The sequence below is a fragment of the Zeus faber genome (assembly GCF_960531495.2).
Source record: "Zeus faber genome assembly, chromosome: 18".
Taxonomy (NCBI): domain Eukaryota; kingdom Metazoa; phylum Chordata; class Actinopteri; order Zeiformes; family Zeidae; genus Zeus; species Zeus faber.
In genome coordinates this window covers 31,072,094-31,100,012 of record NC_137210.1, presented here as the reverse complement: position 1 = coordinate 31,100,012, position 27,919 = coordinate 31,072,094, and the positions used below count along the sequence as shown (strand labels likewise).

The following is a 27,919-nucleotide window of genomic DNA, read 5'->3' as shown; positions in this document are numbered from 1 at the left end:
ACTGACGTGGTCAGTATTTGACTGACAGAACAACTGAGGTGGTCAATAATTTAATGCTTGACTGATAGAGCGACTATTGTCTTCAGTAACTGACTGACAGAGCGACTGGCATGATCAGTATTTGCCTGATAGAGTGACTGACATTCTCAGTATTTGACTAACAGAGTTACTGACGTTATCAGTATTTGACTGATTGAATGGCAGAGCGACCGACACTGTCAATATTTGACTGACATGTGACTGATTCACCTCTAGCCGCTCATCTCCTTATAAAGACAAAAGTCGCTCATTCCTCTTTCTGTCACTTCCTTCCTGTCAGTTTGATGAACGACACTGTCACCCTGCGCTCAGAGACACAGACAGACAGACGACTGACAACACAAAGACAGATGCACAGCAGCAAGTAAAAGCACAGCAAGACAGACAACAACAGTCAGGTGAGACACAGCAGATCTGCTTGATTCCGATGGATGGAGAGAGAGAGAGAAAGAGGGAGACAGAGAGAGAGGGAGAGAAAGGGAGGGAGAGAGAGAGAGAGAGAGGAAGACAGAGAGAGAGAGAGGAAGACATAGAGAGAGAGAGAGAGAGAGAGAGAGAGAGAGAGGGAGAGAGAGATAGAGTGGGAGACAGAGAGAGAGAGGTAGAGGAGAGGGACAGATGGTGACAGATGGAGGGAGGGAGAGAGAGAGAGAGACAGAGAGAGAGAGGGAGAGAAGGAGACAGGGAGAGGGACAGATGAGGGAGGGAGAGAGAGAGGGACAGAGAGAGAGGGGAGACAGGGAGAGGGACAGATGAGGGAGGGAGAGAGAGAGAGAGACAGAGAGAGAGAGGGAGAGAAGGAGAGAGGGAGAGGGACAGATGAGGGAGGGAGAGAGAGAGGGACAGAGAGAGAGGGGAGACAGGGAGAGGGACAGATGAGGGAGGGAGAGAGAGGAGGGAGAGGGGAGGACAGAGAGAGAGAGGGGTAGAGAAGAAGAGTGAGGGAGAGAAAAAGAGAGAGAGGGGTAGAGAAAGGGAGAGGGAGAGGGGGGGATTGTTTCATTTTTAATTTTATTGTCTTCTTGATCTTGTTATGTTGTAACATTATCAATGTCCTGTCGTCAGAGACAGACGGACAAGCAGACAGACAAGCAGACAAGACAGACGGAGAGAAACAAACTGTAAATGTGCTTCATCTGGGTTATGAACAAATTTGAATCTTAATATTTATTATTACTTCTACTACTACTTATTATTATTTGTGGTAAATCAGCAAAAATCCCTTAATAAGCAATAATAATAATAATAATAATAATAATAATAATAGTAATAATAATAATACAAATATTAATTTATCATGATAACAATAAACACTGTAAGAGACTCAGCTGCAGATGAGAGGAACTTAGTGGTTTGGTTCAGAGTTACTGTAACCGAAACTCAGAACCTATCTCACTTCTACCGGTCTCACTGCCTCCTGTCTCATTGTCAACTGTCTCACTGTTCTCAGGTTATAACAACTTTCTGTCATCAAACCCCAAATCCACACAATGTTTATACTGTATAGGTTATTATTTAAATACAGTATATGATCATTTTGAATCGTTTGATTGTCCTTGTTTGATGCTTGCAATGTCACTAAGACACAGTTTGAAGAACAAACAGGAAGTTGAGAACAGGAAGTGGTTTAACCATTTAGCCTAACGCTACATTGAAGTTCCTCCAATAGATAGACAGACAGACAGACAGACAGATAGATAGATGGATAGATAGATAGATAGATAGATAGATAGATAGATAGATAGATAGATAGATAGATAGATAGATAGATAGATAGATAGATAGACGGACAGGCAGATAGATTCAACTGCTTGAAACTGTTTCAGTCACTGTTTCCAGATCTCACTGTGTGTTTGTGTTCCAAGATGGCCACTTCCACACCGATCTCCCCAGAGGAGCTGGAGGACTTGAAAGAGGCCTTTGCTAAGATCGGTAAGAGCCCAAGACAAACTAATCCCTTCTAATCCACTTTAAACCTGGTTAGCCTTTAACCAGTAGAACTAGTCGCCTCTAATCCACATTAAACCAGGTTAAGGGCTTACCAGTAGAACTAGTCCCCTCAAAGCCACCTTAAACCTGGTTAGGCCCTAACCAGTAGATCTAGTTCCCTCTATTCCACCTTAAACCAGGTCAAGGTCTAACCAGTAGAACCAGTCCTCTCTAATCCACCTTAAACCAGGTTAGGTCTCACTAGTAAAACTAGTCCCCTCTAAGCCACCTTAAACCGGGTTAAGATCCAACCAATAGAAATAGACCCATCTAAGCCACTTTAAACCAGCTTGAGGTATAAAAAGTAAAACTCGTCCCCTCTAATCCAACTCAAACCAGTTTAGGGTCTAACCAGAATAACTTCTCGCCTCTAAACCACCTTAAACCAGGTTAAGGTCTAACCACGACAAATAGTCCCCTCTAATCCACCTTAAACCAGGTCAAGGTCTAACCAGTAGAACTAGTCCCCTCTAAGCCACCGTGAACCTGGTTAGGCTTGAGCCATTAGAACTAGTCCTCTCTAATGGACCTTAAACCAAGTTAAAATCTAACCAGTCGAACTAGTCGCCTATAATCCACCTCAACCCAGGTTAAGGTCTAACCAGTATGACCAGTCCCCTCTAATCCACCTTAAACAAGGTTAAGGTCTAACCAGTAGAACTAGTTGCCTCTAATCCACCTCAAACCACGTTAAGGTCTTACCAGTATGACCAGCCCCCTCTAATCCACCTTAACCAGGTTAAGGTCTAACCAGTACACTTAGTCCCCTCAAATCCACCTTAAACCAGGTTAAGATCTGACCAGTAGAACTTGTCACCTCTAATCCATATAAAACCAGGTTAAGGGCTTACCAGTAGAACTAGTCCCCTCGAAGCAACCTTAAACCTGGTTAGGCTCTAACCAGTAGAACGAGTCCCCTCTAATCCACCTTAAACCTGGTTAGGCTCAAACCAGTAGAACCAGTCCCCTCTTATCCACGTTAAATCAAGTTAGGGTCTAACCAGTATGACTAGCGTCCTCTAATCAACCTTTAACCAGGTTAAGGTCTAACCAGTTGAAGATACCCCCTCTAGAACGTGTCACCTCTAATCCACATTAAACCAGGTTAAGGTCTTACCAGTAGAACTAGTCCCCTCGAAGCCACCTTAAACCTGGTAGGCTCTAACCAGTAGAACTAGTCCCCTCTAATCCACCTTGAACCTGGTTAGGCCCTAACCAGTAGATCTAGTCCCCTCTATTCCACCTTAAACCAGGTCAAGGTCTAACCAGTTGAACCATTCCCCTCTATTCCACTTTAAACCAGATAAAGGTGTAACCAGTCAAACTAGTTCCCTTTAATCCACCTTAATCCCGGTTAGGCTTTTACCAGAACTAGTTCCCTCTAATCCACCTTCATCCTAGTTAGGCTCTAACCATGAGAGCTAGTCCTCTCTAATCCACCTTAAACCAGGTTAAGGTCTAACCAGTACAACTGGTGCCCTCTAATCCAGTTTAAACCAGGTTAAGGTCTAACCAGTAGAACTAGTCTCCTCTAATCCACCTTGAACCTGGTTAGGCCCTAACCAGTAGATCTAGTCCCCTCTATTCCACCTTAAACCAGGTCAAGGTCTAACCAGTTGAACCATTCCCATCTATTCCACTTTAAACCAGATAAAGGTGTAACCAGTCAAACTAGTTCCCTTTAATCCACCTTAATCCCGGTTAGGCTCTTACCAGAACTAGTTCCCTCTAATCCACCTTCATCCTAGTTAGGCTCTAACCATGAGAGCTAGTCCTCTCTAATCCACTTTAACCCTGGTTAGGCTCTAACCATTAGAACTAGCCCTCTTTAATCCACAATAAAACCAGGTTAAGGTCCAACCAGTAGAGCCAGTCCCCTCTAATCCGCTGTGAACCTGGTTAGGTTCGAGCCAGTAGAACTAGTCCCCTCTAATCCACCGTGAACCTTGTCAGGCTCGGGCCATTAGAACTAGTCCTCTCTAATGGACCTTAAACCAGGTTACGGTCTAACCAGTTGAACTAGTCACCTCTAATCCACCTCAATCCAGGTTAAGGTCAAACCAGTATGACCAGTCCCCTCTAATCCACCTTAAACCAGGTTAAGGTCAAACCAGTAGAACTAGTCCCCTCTAATCCACCTTAAACCATGTCAAGGTCCAACCAGTAGAATCAGTCCTCTCTAATCCACCTTAAACCAGGTTAAGGTCTAACTAGTAAAGCTAGTCCCCTCGAAGCCACCTTAAACCAGGTTAAGATCCAACCAGTAGAAATAGACTCGTTTAAGCCACTTGAAACCAGCTTGAGGTCTAAAAAGTAAAACTCGTCCCCTCTAATCCAATTCAAACCATTTTAAGGTCTAACCAGTATATCTTCTCCCCTCTAAGCCACCTTAAACCAGGTTAAGGTCTAACCAGTACAACTGGTGCCCTCTAATCCAGTTTAAACCAGGTTAAGGTCTAACCAGTAGAACTAGTCTCCTCTAATCCACCTTTAACCTGGTTCGGCCCAAACCAGTAGATCTAGTCCCCTCTAATCCAATTTAAACCAAGTTAGGGTTTAACCAGTACGGATAGTCCCCTCTAATACACCTTAAACTAGGTTAAGGTCTAACCAATCGAACTAGTCCTCTTTAATAGACCTTAAACAAGGTTAAGGTCTCACCAGTAGAATGAGCCCCCTCTAATCCACCTCAAACCTGCTTAGGCTCTAAACAGTAGAACTAGCCCCCTCTAATGCACCTTAAATCAGGTAAACCAGTACGACCAGTGACCTCTAATCCACTTGAAACCAGGTTAAGGTCTAACCAGTAGAACTACTCTCCTCTAATCCACCTTAAACCTGGTCAGGCCCTAACCAGTAGATCTAGTCCCCTCTATTTCACCTTAGACCAGGATAAGGTCCAACCAATAGAACCAGTCCCCTCTAATCCACTTTAAACTAGATTAAGATGTAACCAGTAGAAACAGCCCACTCTAATCCACCTTAAACCTGGTTAGGCCCTAACCAGTAGAACCAGTCCCCTCTAAACCACCTTAAATCTGGTTAGGCTCTAACCAATGGAACCAGTCCCCTTTTATCCACCTTAAATCAGGTTAAGGTCTAACCAGTACGACTAGTCCCCTTGAATCCACCTTAATCCTGGTTAGGCTTTTACCAGGAGAACTAGTCCCCCCTTATACACCTTAAACCCGGTTAGGCTCTAACTAGTCGAACGAGTCCCCTCTAATCCACCTTAAACCTGGTTAGGCTCAAACCAGTAGAATCAGTCCCCTCTTATCCACGTTAAATCAAGTTAAGGTCTAACCAGTATGACTAGCGTCCTCTAATCAACCTTTAACCAGGTTAAGGTCTAACCAATAGAAGAAACCCCCTCTAGAACGTGTCACCTCTAATCCACATTAAACCAGGTTAAGGGCTTACCAGTAGAACTAGTCCCCTCGAAGCCACCTTAAACCTGGTTAGGCTCTAACCAGTAGAACTAGTCCCCTCTAATCCACCTTGAACCTGGTTAGGCCCTAACCAGTAGATCTAGTCCCCTCTATTCCACCTTAAACCAGGTCAAGGTCTAACCAGTCGAACCATTCCCCTCTATTCCACTTTAAACCAGATAAAGGTGTAACCAGTCGAACTAGTCCCCTTTAATCCACCTTAATCCCGGTTAGGCTCTTACCAGAACTAGTTCCCTCTAATCCACCTTAACCCTGGTTAGGCTCTAACCATTAGAACTAGCCCTCTTTAATCCACCATAAAACCAGGTTAAGGTCTAACCAGTAGAGCCAGTCGCCTTTAATCCGCTGTGAACCTGGTTAGGTTCGAGCCAGTAGAACTAGTCCCCTCTAATCCACCGTGAACCTTGTCAGGCTCGGGCCATTAGAACTAGTCCTCTCTAATGGACCTTAAACCAGGTTAAGGTCTAACCAGTTGAACTAGTCACCTCTAATCCACCTCAATCCAGGTTAAGGTCAAACCAGTATGACCAGTCCCCTCTAATCCACATTAAACCAGGTTAAGGGCTTACCAGTAGAACTAGTCCCCTCGAAGCCACCTTAAACCTGGTTAGGCTCTAACCACTAGAACTAGTCCCCTCTAATCCACCGTGAACCTTGTCAGGCTCGGGCCATTAGAACTAGTCCTCTCTAATGGACCTAAAACCAGGTTAAGGTCTAACCAGTTGAACTAGTCACCTCTAATCCACCTCAATCCAGGTTAAGGTCTCACCAGTAGAATGAGCCCCCTCTAATCCACCTCAAACCTGCTTAGGCTCTAAACAGTAGAACTAGCCCCCTCTAATGCACCTTAAGTCAGGTTAACCAGTACGACCAGTGCCCTCTAATCCACTTGAAACCAGGTTAAGGTCTAACCAGTAGAACTAGTCTCCTCTAATCCACCTTAAACCTGGTCAGGCCCTAACCAGTAGATCTAGTCCCCTCTATTTCACCTTAGACCAGAATAAGGTCCAACCAATAGAAACAGCCCCCTCTAATCCAACTTAAACCTGGTTAGGCCCTAACCAGTAGAACCAGTCCCCTCTAAACCACCTTAAATTTGGTTAGGCTCTAACCAATGGAACCAGTCCCCTTTTATCCACCTTAAATCAGGTTAAGGTCTAACCAGTACGATAGTCCCTTTGAATCCATCTTAATCCTGGTTAGGCTTTTACCAGGAGAACTAGTCCCCCCTTATACACCTTAAACCCGGTTAGGCTCTAACTAGTCGAACGAGTCCCCTCTAATCCACCTTAAACCTGGTTAGGCTCTAACCATTAGAACTAGCCCTCTCCAATCCACTTTAAACCAGGTTAAGGTCTAACTAGAACGACTAGTCCTCTCTAATCCACCTCAAAACAGGATAGAGTCATGACTGAAGCGTTTAACCGATTCGCCTTTTCGACGTTTAAATCGGCTGAAAATGCGTTTTTTCCCAAATGTGTAGAATTTGGTTAAGGTCTAACCAGTTAAACTAGTTGCCTCTAATCCACCTCAAACCAGGTTAAATTCTAACCAATATAACTGGTTCCCTCTAATCCACCTTAATCCATACAATTAAGATGAAGTCAACCTCTTCCCAGATCTGGACAACAACGGCTTCATCAGCCAGGACGAGCTGACTGAGCTGTTCAAGGCCGCCAACCTGCCACTGCCTGGGTATAGGGTGCGGGAGATTGTGCAGGAGCTGACCCAGACGGAGGGAAGGATGACCTTCCCCGAGTTCACCAAGGTCAGAGGTCTTAAGAAGCGGTTTGATACCAACATCTAGTTTGAGAATCCAACATTATAATCTAATGTACCGTTGTTTAATGCGCACAGTAACATACAGTGTTGATAATAGTAGTGTACATGTACAAGTTGAACAAGTTCGATTTCGGAAATGTCCCATGTTTCAAATCTGTAATTAGAAACATTTTCAACTCTGTGTCGTCATGTTTACTGACCCGAAGCTCCATCCTCTGCTCTGTGGCTCTCAGATCGTTCATGAGCTGAAGAGCTCGGAGGTCGCCAAGACCTTCAGGAAGGCCATCAACAAGAAGGAGGGCATCTGCGCCGTGGCCGGAACCTCGGAGCAGTCTGGAACCCAGCACTCCTACTCAGGTGCAAGCATCCACACACATGCACCGTGTCCAGGCTTGAATCAGAATAAGAATCAGAATCAGAAATACTTTAATAATCCCAGGGGGAAATTACTTTTGTTACACCTCCAAATCTACATACAACATATTTACATACAACATATTTACATACAACATATACTAATTATTAAGAAACATATTAATATATAAATATATCTATAAACATATCTATATGTTATAAACATATCTATATAGAGTGTAAAATGTACAGTTAAAAATGTGCAAAAAGAAGGTGCAGAAGTGGAAGACCGTGTTTTGAGGTCAGGTTACAGAGAGGGGGTGTCTGACTCTCTGAGGGAGGCGTTGTGGAGATTGATGACCACAGGCAGGAATGATTTCCTGTGGCGCTCTGTGGTGCATCTGGGTAAGAGGAGTCTTCTGCTGAAGGTGCTCCTCTGCTGGGCCAGTGTGTCGTAGTGAGGGTGTGAGACATTGTCCAAGATGGACTGAAGCCTGGATAGCATCCTCCTCTCTGCCACAGTCGTCAGGGTGTCCAGCTCCTCTCCTACTACATCACCGGCCCTCCTGATTAGTTTGTTTAGTCTGTTGTTGTCTGCGACCCTCAGCCCACTGCCCCAGCATGTGACAGCGAAGAAGATCGGACTGGCAACAACAGACTCATAGAACATCCTCAGCATCGTCCGGCAGATGTTAAAGGACCTCAGCCTCCATCGGAAATAGAGTCGGCTTTAGCCCTTTTTGTAGACTGCCTCGGTGTTTCTGGTCCAGTCCAACTTGTTACTGAAGTACACCCCCAGGTACTTGTACTCCTCCACAGTCTCCACAGGGACTCTCTGGATGGAAACAGGGGTCACGGGTGTTTTTGCCCTCCTCAGATCCACTATGAGCTCCTTTGTCTTAGTCACATTGAGCTGCAGATGGTTCATCTAACTCCAGATGACAAAGTTGCCCACAACAGTCCTGTATTCACTCTCATCACCCTTTTTAATACAACTATTGCTGAGTCATCGGAAAACTTCTGAAGGTGGCAGGACTCAGTGCAATAGTTGAAGTCTGAGGTGAAGAGGGTGAAGAGGAAGGGAGAGAGGACAGTCCCCTGTGGGGCCCCTGTGTTGCTGACTACACTGTCAGACACACAGTTCTGTAGGCGTACATACTGTGGTCTGCCCGTCAGGTAATCAACAATCCAGGACACGATGGGGGCCTCCACCTGCATTGCAGCCATCCTCTCACCCAGTAGAGCCGGACGGATGGTGTTGAGAGCACTGGAGAAATCAAAGAACATGACTCTCACAGTGCTCGCCGGCTTGTCCAGATGAGTGTAGACTGTTCAGCAGGTAGATGATGCTGTCCTCAGCTCCCAGGCGGGGCTGGTAGGCGACCTGCAGTGGATCAGTGAAGGGCCTGACCATAGGTCTTAGCTGCTCCAGGACGAGCCTCTCAAAGGTCTTCATGATGTGGGACGTCAGAGCCACCGGTCTGTAGTCCTGAGGGCCGCTGGGATGCAGCGTCTTCGGTACATGAACGAGGCAGGACATCTTCCACACCACAGGGACCCTCTGGAGGTGCAGGCTCAGGCTGAAGACTTGGCTGAGTACTCCACACAGCTGGGGGGCGCAGGCTTTATGCACCCTGGGAAAAACACCGTCGGGAGTGGAGGCTCGTCAGCTGTCTTCTCACCAGGTCAGGCGTGAAGGACACTGTAGAGGTGACAGTTGGGGGAGGGGTGGGGTCCTCAGGTTGTGAAGGACATGGTGTAGAGCAGGGGGGAGGGGTGGAGTAGGTGGGTGCAAATTGAGGTGGTGAGGAGCAGACAAGGGGTCTGTAAGGAGGAGGAGTAGGGGGAGATTGGCAGTACTTATTGAGCAGCCAGCAGCAGAGACTTGTGGGGGATGGGCCGCGGTATCAAACCTATTGAAAAATTGGTTCAGTTCATTGGCCCGGTCCGCATGGCCCTCCCACCCCATGCCACCAGTCTTCTGGGACCCAGTGATGGTTCTCATGCCACTCCACACATCCCTCATGTTGTTTTGCTGGATTTTTTTCTCCAGCTTTCTCCTATAACTGTCTTTTGCCTCCTTGATGGAAAGCTTGAGTACCCCCTGCACTCTCCTCACCTCATCACGGTTGCCATCTCTGAACGCCCTCTTCTTTTCGTTCAGGATGGCCTTAATGTGCTTAGTGATCCATGGTTTATTGTTGGCGTAACAGGTGACAGTCCGAGCTGGGACATTGCAGTCCACACAGAAGTTGATATAAGTTGATAGAAGTTGAACCCTGAAGCCAGCGACCAAACTTTTAGAATCCACAGAATGTCCAGTGGTGAGTTTCTAAAGTATTCATCATGGTTCATCTCCTTGTCTGAACCTCCAACCTATGAGTAAACAACTTCAGAAAAAGCAGATGGGGAACTAAGGGAAGAAATGTTGAAAAGGGCCATGATGGGAGGAATCCCCCTTCCGGGGCGGCCAGGCTGCCTAAACTTAGAATGATGTCAGTTAATAAATACTGATTGAAATCAGTACTTTTACTCTCTGCTTATTTCTAGTCTTTCTGTGCAAACTAATATTACATGTGAAACCTCCAATTTCACGTTGTGTTTTCCTCCTCAAACCATGGCAACTACAAACCAACTAAGTAGATTCTCACCAACACTACGAGCTAGCAACCTTGATAGACCGAAAAAGTGAACTTGGCAAATGATGTGGCAGTTTTACATACCTGCCACATCGTCATTTTTGCCACCCAAGTGGCGTGTTTAGGGACCTGCGGCACAGAGACACAGACGACGGGGTTGTTGACATCAATTTATTGTAGAGGGTGGGCCAGTTGGAATACGCCAGCAGCAGATAGAACATGTCATGACACAGGCTCCTCTCCTGAGTGTGTGTGGGGATGGGGTTTTTACCTGTTGCTCGTCAGACTAACCAACGATCAACAGGTATGTATCCACTCAGATCCCAATCACCTAGATCCAGGTCAGGTGTGGCTGCTCAACCAGACCGTCCCTACACCACAAGCAACCACTCAAAGTAAAGTTTGGAGGTATCTGACTCACTCTGTAGTCATTAACAGGTGAAGAAATGGTTTTTTTTCATGGTAAATGGGTGTGGCAGCATGGGTTAACATAAATTCAGTCAATAAGCTGACCTTTTGAATATTTAGTGAAATCATAGAAAAACATTGACTTGCTCCATAACGCACCATACAGTGGAGGTGGCCTTATTTTTTTTATTTTTACCTGTGCTGTCAGCACAGGTAAAAATATGCACAGTAAGATTATGCCTAATAAGTACAAATCTCCCAACAACAAACACACACAAACAGACAGTACAAAAGTACAAACTAAGTAACCTACTGATTCCTGAAACGTAATGCAGTTAGTAAATAGAAGTAAAAAAATTGTAAAAAGGTAATATATTCATCCATCCATCCATCCATCCATCCATCCATCCATCCATCCATCCATCCATCCATCCACTTTCCACCGCTTATCCGGGGGCGGGTCGCGGTGGCAGCAGGCTGAGCAAGGAGCTCCAACATTTTCCAGTTCCTCCTGGGGGACCCCGAGGCGTTCCAGATGGGATATATAATCCCTCCAGCGGCTCTGGGTCTACCCCGTGGTCTTCTACCAGCTGGACGTGCCCGGAAAACCTCCAAGGAAAGGCATCCTGATCAGATGCCCGAACCACCTCAACTGGCTCCTTTAGACACTAAGGAGCAACGGCTCTACTCCAAGCTCCCTCCGGATGTCCGAGCTCCTCACCCTATCTCTAAGGCTGAGCCCAGCCATCCTACGGAGGAAACTCATTTCGGCCGCTTGTATTCGTGATCTCGTTCTTTCGGTCACTACCCAAAGCTCATGACCATAGGTGAGGGTTGGGACGTAGATTGACTGGTAAATTGAGAGCTTTGCCTTCTGGCTCAGCTCCCTCTTCACCACAACGGTCTGGTACAACGCCCGCATCATGCTGATACCAATCTGCCTGTCCATCTCACGCTCCATTTTCCCCTCACTCGTGAACAAGATCCCGAGATACTTGAACTCCTTCACTTGGGGCAGCAACTGGCTCCAAACCCAGAGGGAGCAATCCACCGTTTTCCGGCAGAGAACCATGGCCTCAGACAGGTGGTGACTCTCATCCCGACTGCTTCACACTCGGCTGTAAACATCCCCAGTGCGTGTTGGAGGTTACGGCCTGATGAAGCCAACAAAACCACATCATCTGCAAAAAGCAGAGATGCAATTCTGAGGTTCCCAAACCGGACACTCTCCTCGCCTCGGCTGCGCCTTGAGAATCTGTCCACGAATATCACAAACAGAATCGGGGACAAGGGGAAACCTTGGCGGAGTCCAACACCCACTGAGATTACATTACATTACATTACATTTAGTCATTTAGCAGACACTTTTATCCAAAGCGACTTACAATTGTTCAAACACTGACGGACGCAGCCATCAGGAGCAATTAGGGGTTAAGTGTCTTGCTCAAGGACACTACAGCATGCTAGCAGGAGGAGCCTGGGATCGAACCAGCAACCTTTGGATTTCTAGACCACCAGCTCTACCGCCTGAGCTACCATCCCCACTGAGAACGTGTTTGACTTTGTGCCGAGAATGTGAACACAGCTTTCACTTTGGTTGTACAAGGCCCGGATGGCTCGTACCAACGGCCCCGGTACCCCATACTCCCACAGGGTCCCCCGAGGGACACGGTCGAAAGCCTTCTCCAGGTCCACAAACATCTAGAATGGGCAAACTCCCACGACCGCCCCAGCAACCCTGCAAGGGTAAAGAGCTGGTCCACTGTTCCACGTCCAGGACGGAATCCGCATTCCTGCACCCTGGAGTAAGCTTTTCCGGGGAGGCTGAGCAGTGTGATACCCCTATAATTGGAGCACACCCTCCGGTCCCCCTTTAAAAAATGGGAACCACCCAACATCCACGCAACACAGAAGAGGCGTGTTAACAAAGCCAGCCCAACAATGTCCAGAGCCTTCAGCATCTCAGGGCAAATCTCGTCCAACCCCGGCGCCTTGCCACCGAGAAACTTTTTGACTGCCTCAGCGACCTCCACCAGGCATATGGACGAGACTTGCCCCGAGCCTTCAGACTCTGCCTCTTCCCCTGAGGACATATTGATCGGGTTCAGGCGTTCCTCAAAGTGCTCTTTCCACCGCCCGACAACATCTCCAGTCCGGGTCAGCACTTCTCCCTTCCCGGCTGAACACAGCCTGAGCCAAGCCCTGCTTTCCATTTCTGAGTCACCGAACAGTTTGCCAAAACTTCCTTGAGGCCAACTGAAAGTCCTTCTCCATAGCCTCCCTGGACCCCTCAACACCCAGGTTTTTGCTTCAGTGACTGCCGAAGCCGTAGACCTTCTAGCTTGCCGGTACCTGTCTGCTGCCTCGGGAGACCCCTGGGCCAGCCAAGCACGAAAGGCCTCCTTCTTCAGCTTGATGGCTTCCATCACCGCTGGTGTCCACCATCTGCCTTCCGACCACAGCTCCTAGCAGCTGCCTCTGCAATGGAGATTTTGAACATGAGCCACTCGTATTCCATGTCCCCAACCTCCCCTGGGATGCGCGAAAAATTCTTCCAGAGGTGGGAGTTGAAGACCACGCAGACAGGGGCATCCACCAGGCGTTCCCGGGGCTCGTGAGTATCCAGGAGTTTGGTTCCAGAGCCAGTGCTGTGCGTAGAAGTGAGCCCAACTATATCTAGTTGGTACCGTTCCACCTTCCGCACCGGCTCCGGCTCCTTCCCCGCCAGAGAGGTAACATTCCACATCCCTAGAACTAGTCTATGATGCCGAGGATCAAAATATAAACAAGAGGAATAGACTATTATGTATATATACAGATATGTGCAGTAAAGTGGCATGTGAATAAAGAGGTAGTGTGTGTTGAGATGTACAGTATTGTATACAACAGTATGACACAGCAATACAGTAACAGTACAGTATGCAGTACAGTGTGCATCATACAGAACATTGATACAGTAACCAATACAGTATACTACATACTGTACAATAAGGCAGTGGGGCCTATGTGAGTGTCTCAGTGAGGGCCCCTGGTTAGTTCAGTGTTGACAGTCCTTATGGCTTGATGAAGAAACTCTGTCTCAGTCTCTGTTATCGCTGTGTGACTGCTGAGTCTGTTGTTGGGGTTATTAGGATCCTTCATGATCCTGCAGGCTCTGCTACTACATCAGCTGGTGTATAAGTCCCGCAGGGAGGGGAGGGTAGTTGGGCTGAATGCACCACCCTCTTCAGGGCCTGCCAGTCCTGAGCAGTACAGTTCCCAAACCAGGCAGTGATGTTGCCTGTCAGGATGCTCTCCACTGCTCCAGAGTAGAAGGACTTGAGGATCCTCACCAAGACCCTACATTTTTTCAGCTGCCTGAGGTGGTAAAGACACTGCCTCGCCTTTCTCACCAGAGAGTCTGTTTGTAAAGTCCATGTTAAATCCCCCGTGATGGGGACTCCCAGGTACTTGAAGCTGCTCACCCTGTCGACAGAAGTCCCATTAATCACCAACAGCGAGTGTGTCCTTGGTTGTAATCGTCTCCTAAAGTCCACAATCAGCTCCTTAGTTTTGCTGATGTTCAGGAGGAGACTGCTTTCCTGGTACCAGAGTAACAGTTCAGCCACCTCCTCGCGGCAGGCCTTCTCGTCACATAGGCCCCCTTCCGATAATCCAGGTGCGTGAGCGTAGTGTGCAGTACCTGGGAGAACACGTCGTCCATGGATCTGTTCGGCGGGTACACAAACTGCAGCGTGTCAATGGTAAGGGAGGCACTGATGTAATCCATAATCAGCCTCTCAAAGCACTTCATGACCACCGAGGTGAGGGCCACCGGATGGTAGTCATTCAAGCAGGCTAGAGATGCGTTCTTCGGCACAGTGTGTGTGTGTGTGTGTGTTTGTGTGTGTGTGTTTTATGTGTCCACTGGTGAGTGCATGGGACTTGTCCCAATTGGTTCTTGTGTATGAGGTCAGTATAATATAATAGCGCCTTCAACCAGCAGAAAAGGCCCCGAAGCCACCCCGGAGTCTTGCAGCCGTATAGACACTCAACAGGAAAGCCCCGAACAACCCGCCCTGCAGCCACAGAAGACCCCCTCAGCCTCCAGAAAAGCGGAGCAGAGCCACACCCACGCACGGCCTCAAGGAACATAACCTAGTCCCAGAGAGTGCGGGGAGAGCCTGCACCCCTGAAGCGCACACATACAACCCATCCCGATGTCAGGCACAAGCCACAGGCGCAGAACCACAGTTCGCAGGAGGCAGCCGCAGGGGCAGAACCCAGGCTGCAGATGCCAGGCACGGGTTGAAAGACCGACACCCCGCCCAAACTGCCCGCCTCACAGGCGTGTCAGCGGGGCCCCCATGCCCACCAATAGCCCTCATAAAGGCTAGCCCTGCAATACCACAACCAGCCACAAGCCCCACCTGGCCCCGAGCCAGGCGGAGGTGGCCCATCCACATGGAGGTGGCCTTCAATTGGCAGGGGACCTTCGGGAGCTAATGGGATGTGTCTCTGTTCCACAGAGGAGGAAAAGGTGGCCTTTGTGAACTGGGTGAACAAGGCCTTGGAGAAGGACCCAGACTGCGGCCACCTCCTGCCCATGGACCCCAACAGCAACGATCTCTTCACTGCGGTGGGAGATGGCATCATTCTCTGGTAAGTTCTCAAGGAACAGGAGAGAAAAACCTGAACCTGATCTTGAATGGATAGAAATATCTCTTCAGCCAAGTCAAATATTTATTAACCTGTTATTTACTTCCTGGTGTGATAATGACATCACTTCCTGTCCATCTGTGATTTCCAACACTGGTCATACCTGACAGCTGAGCTTGTAGAATGGTGGATGGGCGGTTTTAATGTTAATTACTACTTTACAGTACAAAGAATATCCTTCACTGAAATGTCATAAGGTGCAGAATTAATCTTGAACATCTAAATGTTAAAATGTAAAAGCAGCTGATTTGATTCAAGATTCAAGATTATTATTTGTCACATACATATACATACTTTCATACATATATGCAGTGAAATGTAATCTGATGAAACTGGTGTGTTCCTGTTTGTTAGTAAGATGATCAACCTGTCCGTGCCAGAAACCATAGATGAGAGGACGATCAATAAGAAGAAAATTACACCATTTACCATCCAGGTAAGGTTGGATTACGGGCTAGTTAGTGGTTTTAAACCCTGGTTGGAGGTCTGTGCACGTATTCCGACTCACTACGACTCAAACCGCTCCAGTGCATGCTGGTAAATTAGTCTTAAGAGGCGAAGAAGATGGCATTAGCATTAACACCAACTCTCACTGTTTAACACAAAGTAAAGGTTTAAAAGAGTGTGTCTCTGTGTGTGTGTGTGTGTGTGTGTGTGTGCGCACCACAGGAGAACCTGAACCTGGCACTGAACTCGGCTTCTGCCATCGGGTGTCATGTGGTGAACATCGGTGCTGAAGACTTGAAGGAGGGCAGGCAGCACCTGGTCCTGGGTCTGCTCTGGCAGGTGATCAAGATCGGCCTGTTCGCCGACATCGAGATCACTAGGAACGAAGGTGTGTGTGTGTGTGTGTGTGTGTGTGTGTGTGTGTGTGTGTGTGTGTTTGTGTGTGTGTGTGTGTGTGTGGGTGTGTGTGTGGTATCGATCATTGTAATGATCCTGATCCAATCTGAAATTGGACAAACTGATTATTTTCGACCTACATTATGTTTTTCCTCAGCTTCAAATTAAGAAGATTTGGGAGAGTTGGAAAGATCTTGGATGTATCATCACTAAAAAGGATTGTGTGTGTGTGTACAGCGCTGATGGCCCTGCTGCAGGAGGGAGAGAGCCTGGAGGACCTGATGAAGCTCTCACCTGAGGAGCTGCTGTTGCGATGGGCCAATCATCACCTGGAGGAGGCGGGAAGCCCCAGGATTCATAACTTCAGCTCCGACATCAAGGTCACACGCACACTTTATGGAGAGAAAGATGGATGTGTGTGTGTGTGTACAGTATATCCTCTGCTCTGTAGAATCATGGATTGTGATTGGTCAGTAGATCAACCAGCGCTCAGTTATTTCTGAATAATGACTGTTGCCACGGTTTACCAATTCTCCTGGTTTCAACTCCTTCGTATCACTCTGCTACATGCTATTGCTAATACTAGCTAGTGGCGCCATTTGGTGACACTACATAGAAACTATAATGTAAGACAGTTTAATATTAATAATAGTCAATCGTTTATTATTATATAAAATTATAGTTATTACAGTAAATAATTTATTTATATGTAGGAGAAGTTCACTACGATGTTGTTCTCAGTAGAAGCTCGAGACATACTAGTTCAAAAACTAGACATACTAGTTCTAAAAGTGGACATATTGGTTCTAAAACTAGACATACTAGTTCAAAAGCTAGACATACTAGTTCTAAAACTGGACATATTGGTTCTAAAACGGGACATACTAGTTATAAAACTGTACATACTAGTTATAAAACGGGACATATTGGTTCTAAAACTAGACATACTAGTTCAAAAGCTAGACATACTAGTTCTAAAACTGGACATATTGGTTCTAAAACGGGACATACTAGTTATAAAACTGTACATACTAGTTATAAAACGGGACATATTGGTTCTAAAACTAGACATACTAGTTATAAAACGGGACATACTAGTTCTAAAACTGTACATACTAGTTCTAAAACTGGACATACTAGTTCAACAACTAGACATACTAGTTCTAAAACTGGACATATTGGTTCTAAAACTAGACATACTAGTTCAAAAACTAGACATACTAGTTCTAAAACTGGACATATTGGTTCTAAAACTAGACATAGTTATAAAACTGGACATACTAGTTATAAAACTAGACATACTAGTTATTAAACTGGACATACTAGTTGTGAAATTATACATATTAATTATTTAACTAGACATACTAGTTATAAAACTAGACATACTTGTTATAAAACTAGACATACTAGTTATAAAACTGGACATACTAGTTATGAAACTGGACATAATAGTTATTTAACTAGGCACACTAGTTTTAAAACTGGACATACTAGTTATTTAACTACACACTAGTTATAAAACTGGATACACTAGTTATTAAACTTGACATACAAGTTATTTAACGAGACATACTAGTTATAAAACTGGACATACTAGTAATTAACAAGACATACTTGCTATTTAACTAGACATACTAGTTATAAAACTGGACATACTAGTAATTAAACAAGACATACTAATTATTTTACTAGACATACTAGTTATAAAACTGGACATACTGGTTATAAAAGTAGACATATTACAGTATTTATTAAACTAGTCATACTAGTTGGAAAACTGGACATAGTTATAAATCATTCTCAGTGTATTGTTGTATTCAGTAAGTACTAGGGCTGGGTATTGGTAGTCAATATCTTTGAGGTATCGATTGAGATACCTGCATTCTATCCTTATTGTAGCCAGATCTGAGAGAATCAACCATCTGTATGTTGCTGCTGGCAGCCAATCACTGCAAGCATCCTCCCATTGAATGTGACATGTGACAGCTTTACTACGGCTGCAGCTCCAACTGTGAAAGGATCAATTCACACCTTTCAAGTCTATCTTAAAAACAACAGATGTCAGATGTCCATGAGAACAGAGAAAGAGGTTTTCCTTCCTCCTGTACAGGCTATTTGTTTAAAATCACCCTGCCCAGATACTTCATTATACAGATTTTTTTACAGTTATTTAATAAATATTTAAATAATTTTAAATAATTTTAAAAAACACTTTCAAAATGTATTTGTGTAAAAATAATTTGGATGGGGAGAAGAGGTGGCACTTTACTGAATGCATCCATTCATATGATATACTGGTATAATCTTAATTTTTTAGACAATACCCAGCCATAGTAAGTAGTGTGTAATAGCCAAGATAATGTGCAGCCAGATGGTAGTTATCACTGAATCACCTCCTTCAGAGCGATACAGACCTGGTCACCCTGACGTGGGTTATTTTGGGTGGATGTGTGTTCACTGTAAATTAATGAAGTTATGTTTTACTGTTCAGGACTCCACAGCGTACTACACCCTGCTGAACCAGGTGGCTCCCAAAGGAGACGAGGAGGGCATTCCCGCCATCACCATCGACACGTCGGGGGTCAGGGTAAGAGAACCAACCTGAAACTGTCCAAAAATAACCTGCTTTTATTTTTAAGGCGATTTAAGAAGGAAATGCTACACAACATGCACATGTGACTCACATGTTCTCGTAGAGATCGTTATTGTTTGGCTCTTTTCTTTGCAGGAGAAGGACGACCTGCAGAGGGCGGAGTCCATGCTGGAGCAGGCCGACCGCCTGGGATGCAGGCAGTTTGTCACGGCCACAGACGTCGTCCGCGGCAACCCTAAGCTGAACCTGGCGTACATTGCTAACCTGTTCAACAAGTACCCGGCGCTGAAGAAACCGGAGAACCAGGACATCGACTGGAGCTCCATCGAAGGTCTGCGTCTGGTCCAGACTTCCATCATACACACTGTATGATGGAAAACATGTCAACATCAGGAATTGTAGATACACTGTATGATGGAAATAAAATAGATACAATGATTTCCATTTGTGAGGAACGACCAGCTTTGAACAAGAGTGACCTAACCCAGGTACATCTCAGGTGAATTCATTGATGAATTAATTCAATTCAGCCATCTTGAAGCTGAATTGAATGAATCAAACTGAGCGAAAAACCAAGTTGCCAGTGGGAGAGGCTGCTCAGGCTAGTGGGCGTGGCCTGCTCAACACCAAATCCATTGACTACATTACGACGAAAACAAATTTGACTAAAACGACACTAAATTCAAACTAACTAAATTCTAAATTCTGACTTAAACTTGACTAAAACTAAGGTTTTTAATTTTTTTAATTTATTACAATCTTAATTAAAAGACTAAAACTACATTTTAAATCCATGCCAAAATCACGAGTGATTAGCAAATCATTAATATAACATGACCAGAATAAAAACAGGGTCCATGTTTCATCACATCAGACCTTTAGGATTTCTGCTGTTTCTTATTCTTTGGTCTGAATCAAAATCCATGTAAAATGCTTTGTTCCACCAGCTGAGATAGGGGGCGAACCTTCAGAAACCAGTTCACTGCTTGGAAACCAGTTTACTCTTCAGAAAAGGGACATCTCAACATCCAAAACATCCAACTTAGTTTGTTGAAACTAGTTTACTTTTTCCTTCAGGTGAGACCAGAGAGGAACGGACCTTCAGGAACTGGATCAACTCTCTGGGCGTGAACCCCCGCGTCAACCACCTCTATGCGTAAGAAGGACAAGTGCTCCCTCTAGTGGTGGAATTTAAACAGGAGTGCCATGATAGACTAGTGCTCCATCTAGTGGTGGAATGTAAACAGGAGCGTCATGATAGACTAGTGCTCCATCTAGTGGTGGAATGTAAACAGGAGTGTCATGATAGACTAGTGCTCATCTAGTGGTAGAAAGTAAACAAGGGTGTCATGATAGACTAGTGCTCCCTCTATTGGTGGAATGTAAACAGGAGTGTCATGTTAAACTAATGGTCCGTCTAGTGGTGGAATGTAAGTGGATTGTAAACGGGAGTGTCACGATAGACTGGTGCTCCCTCTAGTGGTGGAAAGTAAACAGGAGTGTCACGATAGACTGGTGCTCTCTCTAGTGGTGGAACATAAACAGGAGTATCACGATAGACTAGTGCTCCATCTATTGGTGGAACATAAACAGGAGTATCACGATAGACTAGTGCTCCATCTATTGGTGGAACATAAACAGGAGTATCACGATAGACTAGTGCTCCATCTATTGGTGGAACATAAACAGGAGTATCACGATAGACTAGTGCTCCATCTATTGGTGGAACATAAACAGGAGTATCACGATAGACTAGTGCTCCTTCTATTGGTAGAGCATTACACATTGTAACTTAAATGATAAAAGTTTTTTACTGTCTGCTGCTGCCATGGTGATCTGTGTATTACAGGGATCTTGACGACGCCCTGGTGATCTTCCAGCTCTATGAGAAGATCCGGGTTCCGGTGAATTGGGACAAGGTCAACAAACCTCCGTACTCCAAACTGGGAAGCAACATGAAGAAGGTACAAGACACTTCAGAAAGCAGTCTGCTGTTAACTGCACTATATTGCATGTCTACTACTACTCTATTTCAACAAATTATACTATACTATAACTCTACTATAACTCCCCTTTACTGTATTGTACTATGACTCTACTATATCTCTAGTTGTCTTACCCTATAGTCTATGGGCCAGTAGTGATTGATTGCTCTTCTGTGGCTTATATGAATTCCATAATGACCCTACCTCCCTGACAAGTAGCGGAAGTTAAGTCAACATTTTTAAATGTTTAAATACCCGGGCACCACTACACCACTTACTATACTGTATTCTACTATACTATACCTCTACTATACCGTATTCTACTTTACTACAATTCTACTATACTGTATTCTACTTTACTATAACTCTACTATGCTATAACTCTACTATACTATACTATAATTCTACTATACTATCACTCTATATTGAATTCTACTTTGCTATAACTCTACTATCACTCTCCTATACTGTATTCTACTATACTATAAATCTACTATACTGTATTCTAGTTTGCCATAACTCTACTGTAGCTCTACTATTCTGTATTCTGCTATAATATAACTCTACTATACTGTATTCTACTTAGCTAGAACTCCACTATACTGTATTCTACTTTGCCACAACTCTACTATACTGTATTCTACTTTACCATAACTCTCCTATACCGCATTATACTTTACTATAACTCTACTATACTGTATTCTACTTTACTATAACTCTACTATACTGTATTATACTTGACTATAACTGTACTATACTGTATTCTACTTTACAATAACTCTACTATACTATAACTCTACATTACTGTATTCTACTTTACTATAGCTCTACTATAACTCTACTATACTATATTCTACTTTACTATAACTCTTCCATACTATCTTCTTCTTCTTTCGTATATCATCAGATGGCCAACTCAGTGTCATATAGCCACGCCCTCGTCTCCAGTCCTAGGTCAAAAAGGCCAGCTTCTGAGGGTGGGCTGTATAGGGGGCAGCTGGTGATTATGTGCTCGGCAGTCTGTTCAGGTTCGCCACACTCGCATGACGCACTGTCGGATAGGCCCCACTTCTTTAGAGAGGACTTGAAGCGCCCGACGCCAGTACGCAGGCGGTTCAGCGAGGTCCATAGGTGGCGTGGCATGTCTTCTCCTTTTACACCTCCTCCTGGGTCCCGGATGTATCGTTGGATGCGCGAGGGCGCAGCTGACTCCCACGATTGTCTCCAGGATGCTGCCAGCCAGGCGTCCTTGGACAAGTCGTCAGGGATCGACTGTAGCATCTCTTGTGCTGCCTTGTTGTAGGGATGGCGAGACTTGAGCCTGCATGGTGGTGCCGGTGTTGTTGTGGCTTTGTGTAGGATGTGCCAGTCGTTCTTCTGGGCTTTCCTTGCCAGGGCGAGGGTAGCTGCTTCCCGTCGGAGACTGGGTGGGGCGATACCAGCTAGGACTGGCAGGTAGGACACAGGGGTGGGTTTCAGACAACCAGTTACTATCCGGAGGGCGCTGTTGATGACAGTATCCACCTTGTTCGCATGTGGACTTCTGCTCCAGGCAGGGGCACAGTATTCCGCTACGGGTAGGACCAGGGCTTGCGTGGATATGCGTAGGGTCTGGGGGGAAGCTCCCCAAGTCGAGCCTGCAAGGCGGCGGATGAGCGAGACCCTTGCAGTTGTCTTGGCCTTCACTTCATCCAGGTGCTGCTTGTAGGACAGCGTCCGGTCCAAGCATACGCCGAGGTACTTGGGGGCTTGCTGGAACTCCAGGCGGATGTTGCCAACATGCACGTCCAGTTCCCTTCTTGCCTCCCGGTTGTAGAGGTGGTAAGCTGCAGACACTGTTTTGCCCATGCTGAGCTGAAGGTGCCACTTCTGGAGGTAGTCTGCCAGGATGCCCATGTCTCGGTTGAGGCCTTCTTCCATAGTGTTCCATGTTGGGCATCGAAGCATGATGGCCAGGTCGTCCGCATAGCCGTACTTCTTGGATGTTGTGTCTGGCAGGTCGTGAATATAGATGTTAAATAACATTGGTGAGAGGACAGAGCCTTGCGGGACACCGTTCTTCAGCCTTCTGAGCCTGCTGGTCTGGCCATCGCTGGTTTGTAGGATGAAGCTATGGTTAGATAGCATCTCCATAATAAATCTCACCATGTGCCGGTCCGGGATTGTTCTCAACAGTTTCAGGTGTAGTCCACGGTGCCACACGGTGTCATAAGCGGCTGTCAGGTCCAGGAATACTACTCCAGCTTTCTCATTATCTTGGAAGCTGTCCTCGATGTCCTGGGTGAGTAGCGTTACCTGGTCCACCGTTGACCTGCCTCTGCGGAAGCCGGCTTGTTCCGGTGGGAGTTGAGGGTCCACCACTGGCTCAATGCGGCTGTGGATCAGCCTCTCCAGAATCTTGTACGGGACACAGAGCAGGGATATGGGCCTGTAGGACTTCGGGTCTTCGGCGGGTTTGTTCGGCTTTGGAAAGGCTATGATGGAAGCACGGCGCCAGGTCTTCGGGAGCTTGGACCTCCGGAAGCATGATGAGAAGAATGTGCGTAGCCATTGAGATGTTCTTTCACTTTGGTGCATAACAAACTCTGGGTGGATATTGTCTCGACCTGGTGATTTGCCCAGCTTCAGTTTTTTAATTGCTGCCTTTAGCTCGGCTGCTGTGAAGTCTCCTGAGAGATTAGCATCAGCGCTGGCTGCTCTGGAGAGGGATGATACCGCACACGATGTCAGTCGTGCGAAGTTTTTGTCCGCATCAGGGAAGCGACCATTTTTCAGGAGCTGGGAAGCAATAGCATCTGCAGTCACTGGACACCTACGAGGTGTTGTTTTTCTCCCTGAGAGCAAGTTGATGGTCTGCCACGCCTTCCGGCTGGAGTGGGTGAAGTCGATGGATTCCGCTACTTCCGTCCACCTAGCCCTTCGGGTGTCATCCAGCTTCTGCAGTAGGGTTGTTGCTGTTGCGTCCATTTCTTCCCTGGTGATCGCCTGCTGGTGTTGGCGCAACAGGCAGCTGCACTCCTCATCCCAGCCCGGGATATAGTTTTTATTGTAGCCACGTGGGATGTTGTGCTTTGCTGCCCTTAGGAGGACTTCACAGTAGGCACTGTATGCAGCATCCACGTCTTCTGCTTCTGGGTCCATGAGACCAGCAGTTCTTCTTTCTGTTTCCACCGTAAACGACTGCCAGTTCGCCTTCCTGAAGTTCCATCTCCTGACCGGTTTGCCAGCTACCGGCTGTACTAGGGATGGTACTTTGATGATGGATGGCCGGTGGTGTGAGCGAGGGAACCTGTCCAAGACACGTCTCTCCGGTTTCAGGTCGTTACTGCGGCATATGACGAAGGCCAGATCTGGGTTGGTATAAGAGTTCCAACGTGCAGAGCAGAAGCTTGGGGGCTCCTTTGGGTCGTACAGCAGTAGTGCCTCAATGTTAGAGGCCCACTCACTCAGTGCTTCTCCATCCTGTGATGTGTGTTGGTAACCCCAATCCGTATGTTGGCAGTTGAAGTCACCTGCATAGATGGCAGGAGCAGTCACGGATGGAAGTGATGATGCAGTCAGCGCTGTTGGTGGGGGCTTATATACGTTCACGACAGATGTTTCTTGGATTTTAGTGGCCAGCCACTCGATGTTGCAGCCAGGTGGAGATTGGCTGGTGGCTGCCCAGCTCAAACCATCTCGGACGAAGGTTGCCATTCCATGCTTCTTGCTGTGGATGGATGCAGCGAGGGAGAACCCAGGAAGCTTGAGGTTTTTCATCTGACACCCAGTGTGTCTCTTGCAGGAGGACCGCTGCCACTTTGTTGGAATCGGCGAGATGCCTGATGACTTCGAGTTTTGCGATGGTAAGGCCCTCGACATTGAGTTGGAGCACCGGCAGACCTTGGTTTTCGACGGTGGGGGTGTCCGCCCGTCCTAAAGAGGATGTTCTCTGCCTTGGTTTTGGCATTGGCTTGTACCTTGGTCTGCCAGCTCGATGATTCTTTGGCGACATTAGTTTCGTGAGTTGGTCTTGCACCATTTCTCACTACTCACAGGAGAGGCCTCGTGAAGGCTGTCGTCTTCTCCCCCTGAGAATAATATAACTACTCTACACTACTCTACATTACTGTATTCTACTTTACTATAGCTCTACTATAACTCTACTATACTATATTCTACTTTACTATAACTCTTCCATACTATAATTCTACTTTACTATATCTCTACTTTACTATAACTCGACTATACTGTATTCTACTTTACTAAAGCTCTTCTATAACTGCTATACCGTATCCTACTTTACTATAACTCTACTATATTCCATTTTACTATAACTCTACTCTACCACTACCTTACCGTATTCTACTTTACTATAGCTCTACTATAACTGTACTATACTGTATTCTACTTTACTATAGCTCTACTATAACTGTACTATACTGTATTCTACTTCACTATAACCCTTCTAACTCTACTATTCTTTAACTCTACTCCACTTTACTATAACTCCACTATACTGTATTCTATAGCTCTACTATAACTGCTATACTGTATCCTACTTTACTTTAACTCTACTATAACTCTGCTATACTGTATTGTACTTTACTATAGCTCTACTATATCTCTACTATACTGTATCCTACTTCACTATAACTGTACTATACCTCTACTATACTGAATTCTACTTTATTATAGCTCTACTATAACTTTACTATACTGTATCCTACTTTACTATAACTCAACTGTATTCTACTTTACTATAACTTTACTATAACTCTACTACTACTCTATATATTCCATCTATTGTGGGGATGGTAGCTCAGGAGGTAGAGCTGGTCGTCTAGTAATCTAAACGTTGCTGGTTCAATCCGAAGCTCCTAATCCAATCCTAACCCCTAATTGCTCCTGATGGCTGCGTCCGTCGGTGTTTGGATAATTGTAAGTCGCTTTGGATAAAAGTGTCTGCTAAATGTAATGTAATTCTACTTCACTGTAACTTGACTATACTGTACCATATTTTATTATACTATGATTCCCCCATACTGAATGTACAGTTGGAGAACTGCAACTATGCGGTGGAGCTTGGGAAGAAGGAGGCCAAGTTCTCGCTGGTGGGCATCGCTGGTCAGGACCTCAACGTGGGCAATCGAACCCTCACCCTGGCTCTGCTCTGGCAGCTGATGAGGAGGTACAACATGGTCGCCAGCACCTCCTGTCAGGTGGTGTTAGCAGAACAAGGCTTTAGGGTTAGTTGGGTCTTGGGTCGCACCAGGACCAGGTGTACGATTATATATTATCATGTGAATCAGTTTACCATTTGACGTGCACTACGACAATATTTCATGGAACAGATTGTCTAATACAGAAATGTAATATTTAATGACAAGTTAAGGGGAAGTGGGTTAACTACTAGTGAATGTATTGGTTAACTACTCGTTCCTCCCCAGGTACACCCTGAACATCCTGGAGGAACTGGGTGATGGCCAGAAGGTGACCGACGACACCATCGTGTCCTGGGTCAATGGGACCCTCACTGGGGCTGGAAAACCCCCCATCGCTGGCTTCAAGGTACCAGTTCCAGAGCCAGAACAGGATTACATTAGAGCCCGATATGGAGTCCCAATCCCAAAGTCCCAGAACACTACCAGTAGAGAATGGTACCATTACCGAACAGCACCGTTATTGAACAGTACCGTAACCGTTTGAGTTCATTACAATAGAATTGCATTTCATCCATCTTTCTCCGTTCCAGACATGAAGGGCAGGACATTCATTCTTATATCATATCATAATTTATCAGATGTTGGTTCAGAAATATGTTATGTCCTGAGTTTGAGGAGAATCAATATTGTTATTCTGATAATCACAAATCCTTTCCGATGAGATCAATAGTTCCATATGCTCCAATACGGTGTGCAGGACGGCTCCATCAGCAGCAGCCTGCCGGTTCTGGATCTGATCGACGCCATCCAGCCCGGGTCCATCCGATACGACCTGCTCAGGACCGAGGACCTGACCCAGGACGAGAAACTCAACAATGCCAAGTACGGACACTTCTGAAACTGCTGGTCCTGGAACCGCTTCTGGAACCACTTCTGGAGCCAGCTCTGGACCAGCTTCTGGAACTGGTTCCGTAAACTCTGCATCAGGTCTTACGTAGTTTGGTGCACTAGCCATTCAGGTGCTGCTGCCACACTCAAACCCTTTTTCAGCCATGGCACTTTACACTAAAATAATCCCATGGCTCAGCACTATTCTGTTAACCCCTAAACATCACAAACATGTACAACTGTGCTTACATGGCGCAGCAACCCAACACACACACACAAACACACACATACAAAACTTGAGTGTGTTTGATCTTTTATAGGCTTTCTATATAGTCTGAGAAGACATTATTTTTACGCACACGTAAGTAGTATGTAGTACGTCATTCAGGCTGCAGGGTCAGATAGAAAAGGGTCTAAAACTGGAATGAACTAGAATGGTTACGATAGACTAGGCCTCCATCTGGTGGTACATAAGATAACACATTGTATCTTAAATAGTAATAGTAGTTTACTGTCTGCTGTTGCCAGGTATGCAATATCCATGGCGAGGAAGATTGGTGCGCGGGTGTACGCGCTGCCTGAGGACCTGGTGGAGGTGAAGCCCAAGATGGTGATGACAGTGTTCGCCTGCCTCATGGCCCGTGGCATGAAGAGGGCCTGAGAAGTCACCCAATCAGAGAGCTCCCCTGGAAAGATCCAAAACTCCAATCAGGAGCTCCGATCCACCAAAATTGTGATGCATCCTAACAAGCAGGTTACAGTTAAACAGATGTAAGCAGGACATGATAGGACTTCTTTCAGGCGTGGAAAATCTCTAACAGCAAACATTCAGGATTTAAATGAAAGGGGGCAGGGCTTGGGATCACCTGACACTTGAGAACCATTTGTTAACAGCTCACTGTCCTTGTAGACACTTTTTAAAGAACAGGGCCTTATACATGTACTTTGGCCTATACGCAGTACTACTGGAGTATATATACAGCCATGATAATGGTAATGGACAAATGACTCATTCTATTCTTTGGTTTTTCTGTGTTTGATTCTATTCATTGCAAATCAAGCATTTGCCAAATATACAAAGGAAATAAAATGATTTTGCCATTCAAAG

At 45.8% G+C, this 27,919-nt stretch overlaps 1 protein-coding gene across 2 annotated transcripts; it reads left to right on the top strand.

Annotated features, from left to right (window-relative positions):
- The first annotated feature begins 334 nt into the window (after window positions 1-334).
- Window positions 335-27,836, top strand: lcp1 (lymphocyte cytosolic protein 1 (L-plastin)). Of its 2 annotated transcripts, XM_080019081.1 has the most exons (16): window positions 335-437; window positions 1,905-1,971; window positions 7,097-7,245; window positions 7,493-7,616; window positions 15,169-15,301; window positions 15,713-15,794; window positions 16,028-16,193; window positions 16,439-16,581; window positions 18,693-18,788; window positions 18,930-19,125; window positions 19,872-19,950; window positions 20,644-20,758; window positions 25,816-25,949; window positions 26,209-26,329; window positions 26,681-26,805; window positions 27,340-27,836. In XM_080019081.1, the coding sequence occupies exons 2-16, from the start codon at window positions 1,905-1,907 to the stop codon at window positions 27,470-27,472; spliced, it is 1,863 nt and encodes a 620-aa protein (XP_079875207.1). In that variant the 5' UTR covers window positions 335-437; the 3' UTR covers window positions 27,473-27,836. The 2 variants fall into 2 exon arrangements, 1 of the variants encoding a protein (XP_079875207.1); XR_013844639.1 differs by lacking the exon at window positions 27,340-27,836 and having other exon boundaries at window positions 25,816-26,007.
- The last annotated feature ends 83 nt before the right edge of the window (window positions 27,837-27,919 follow it).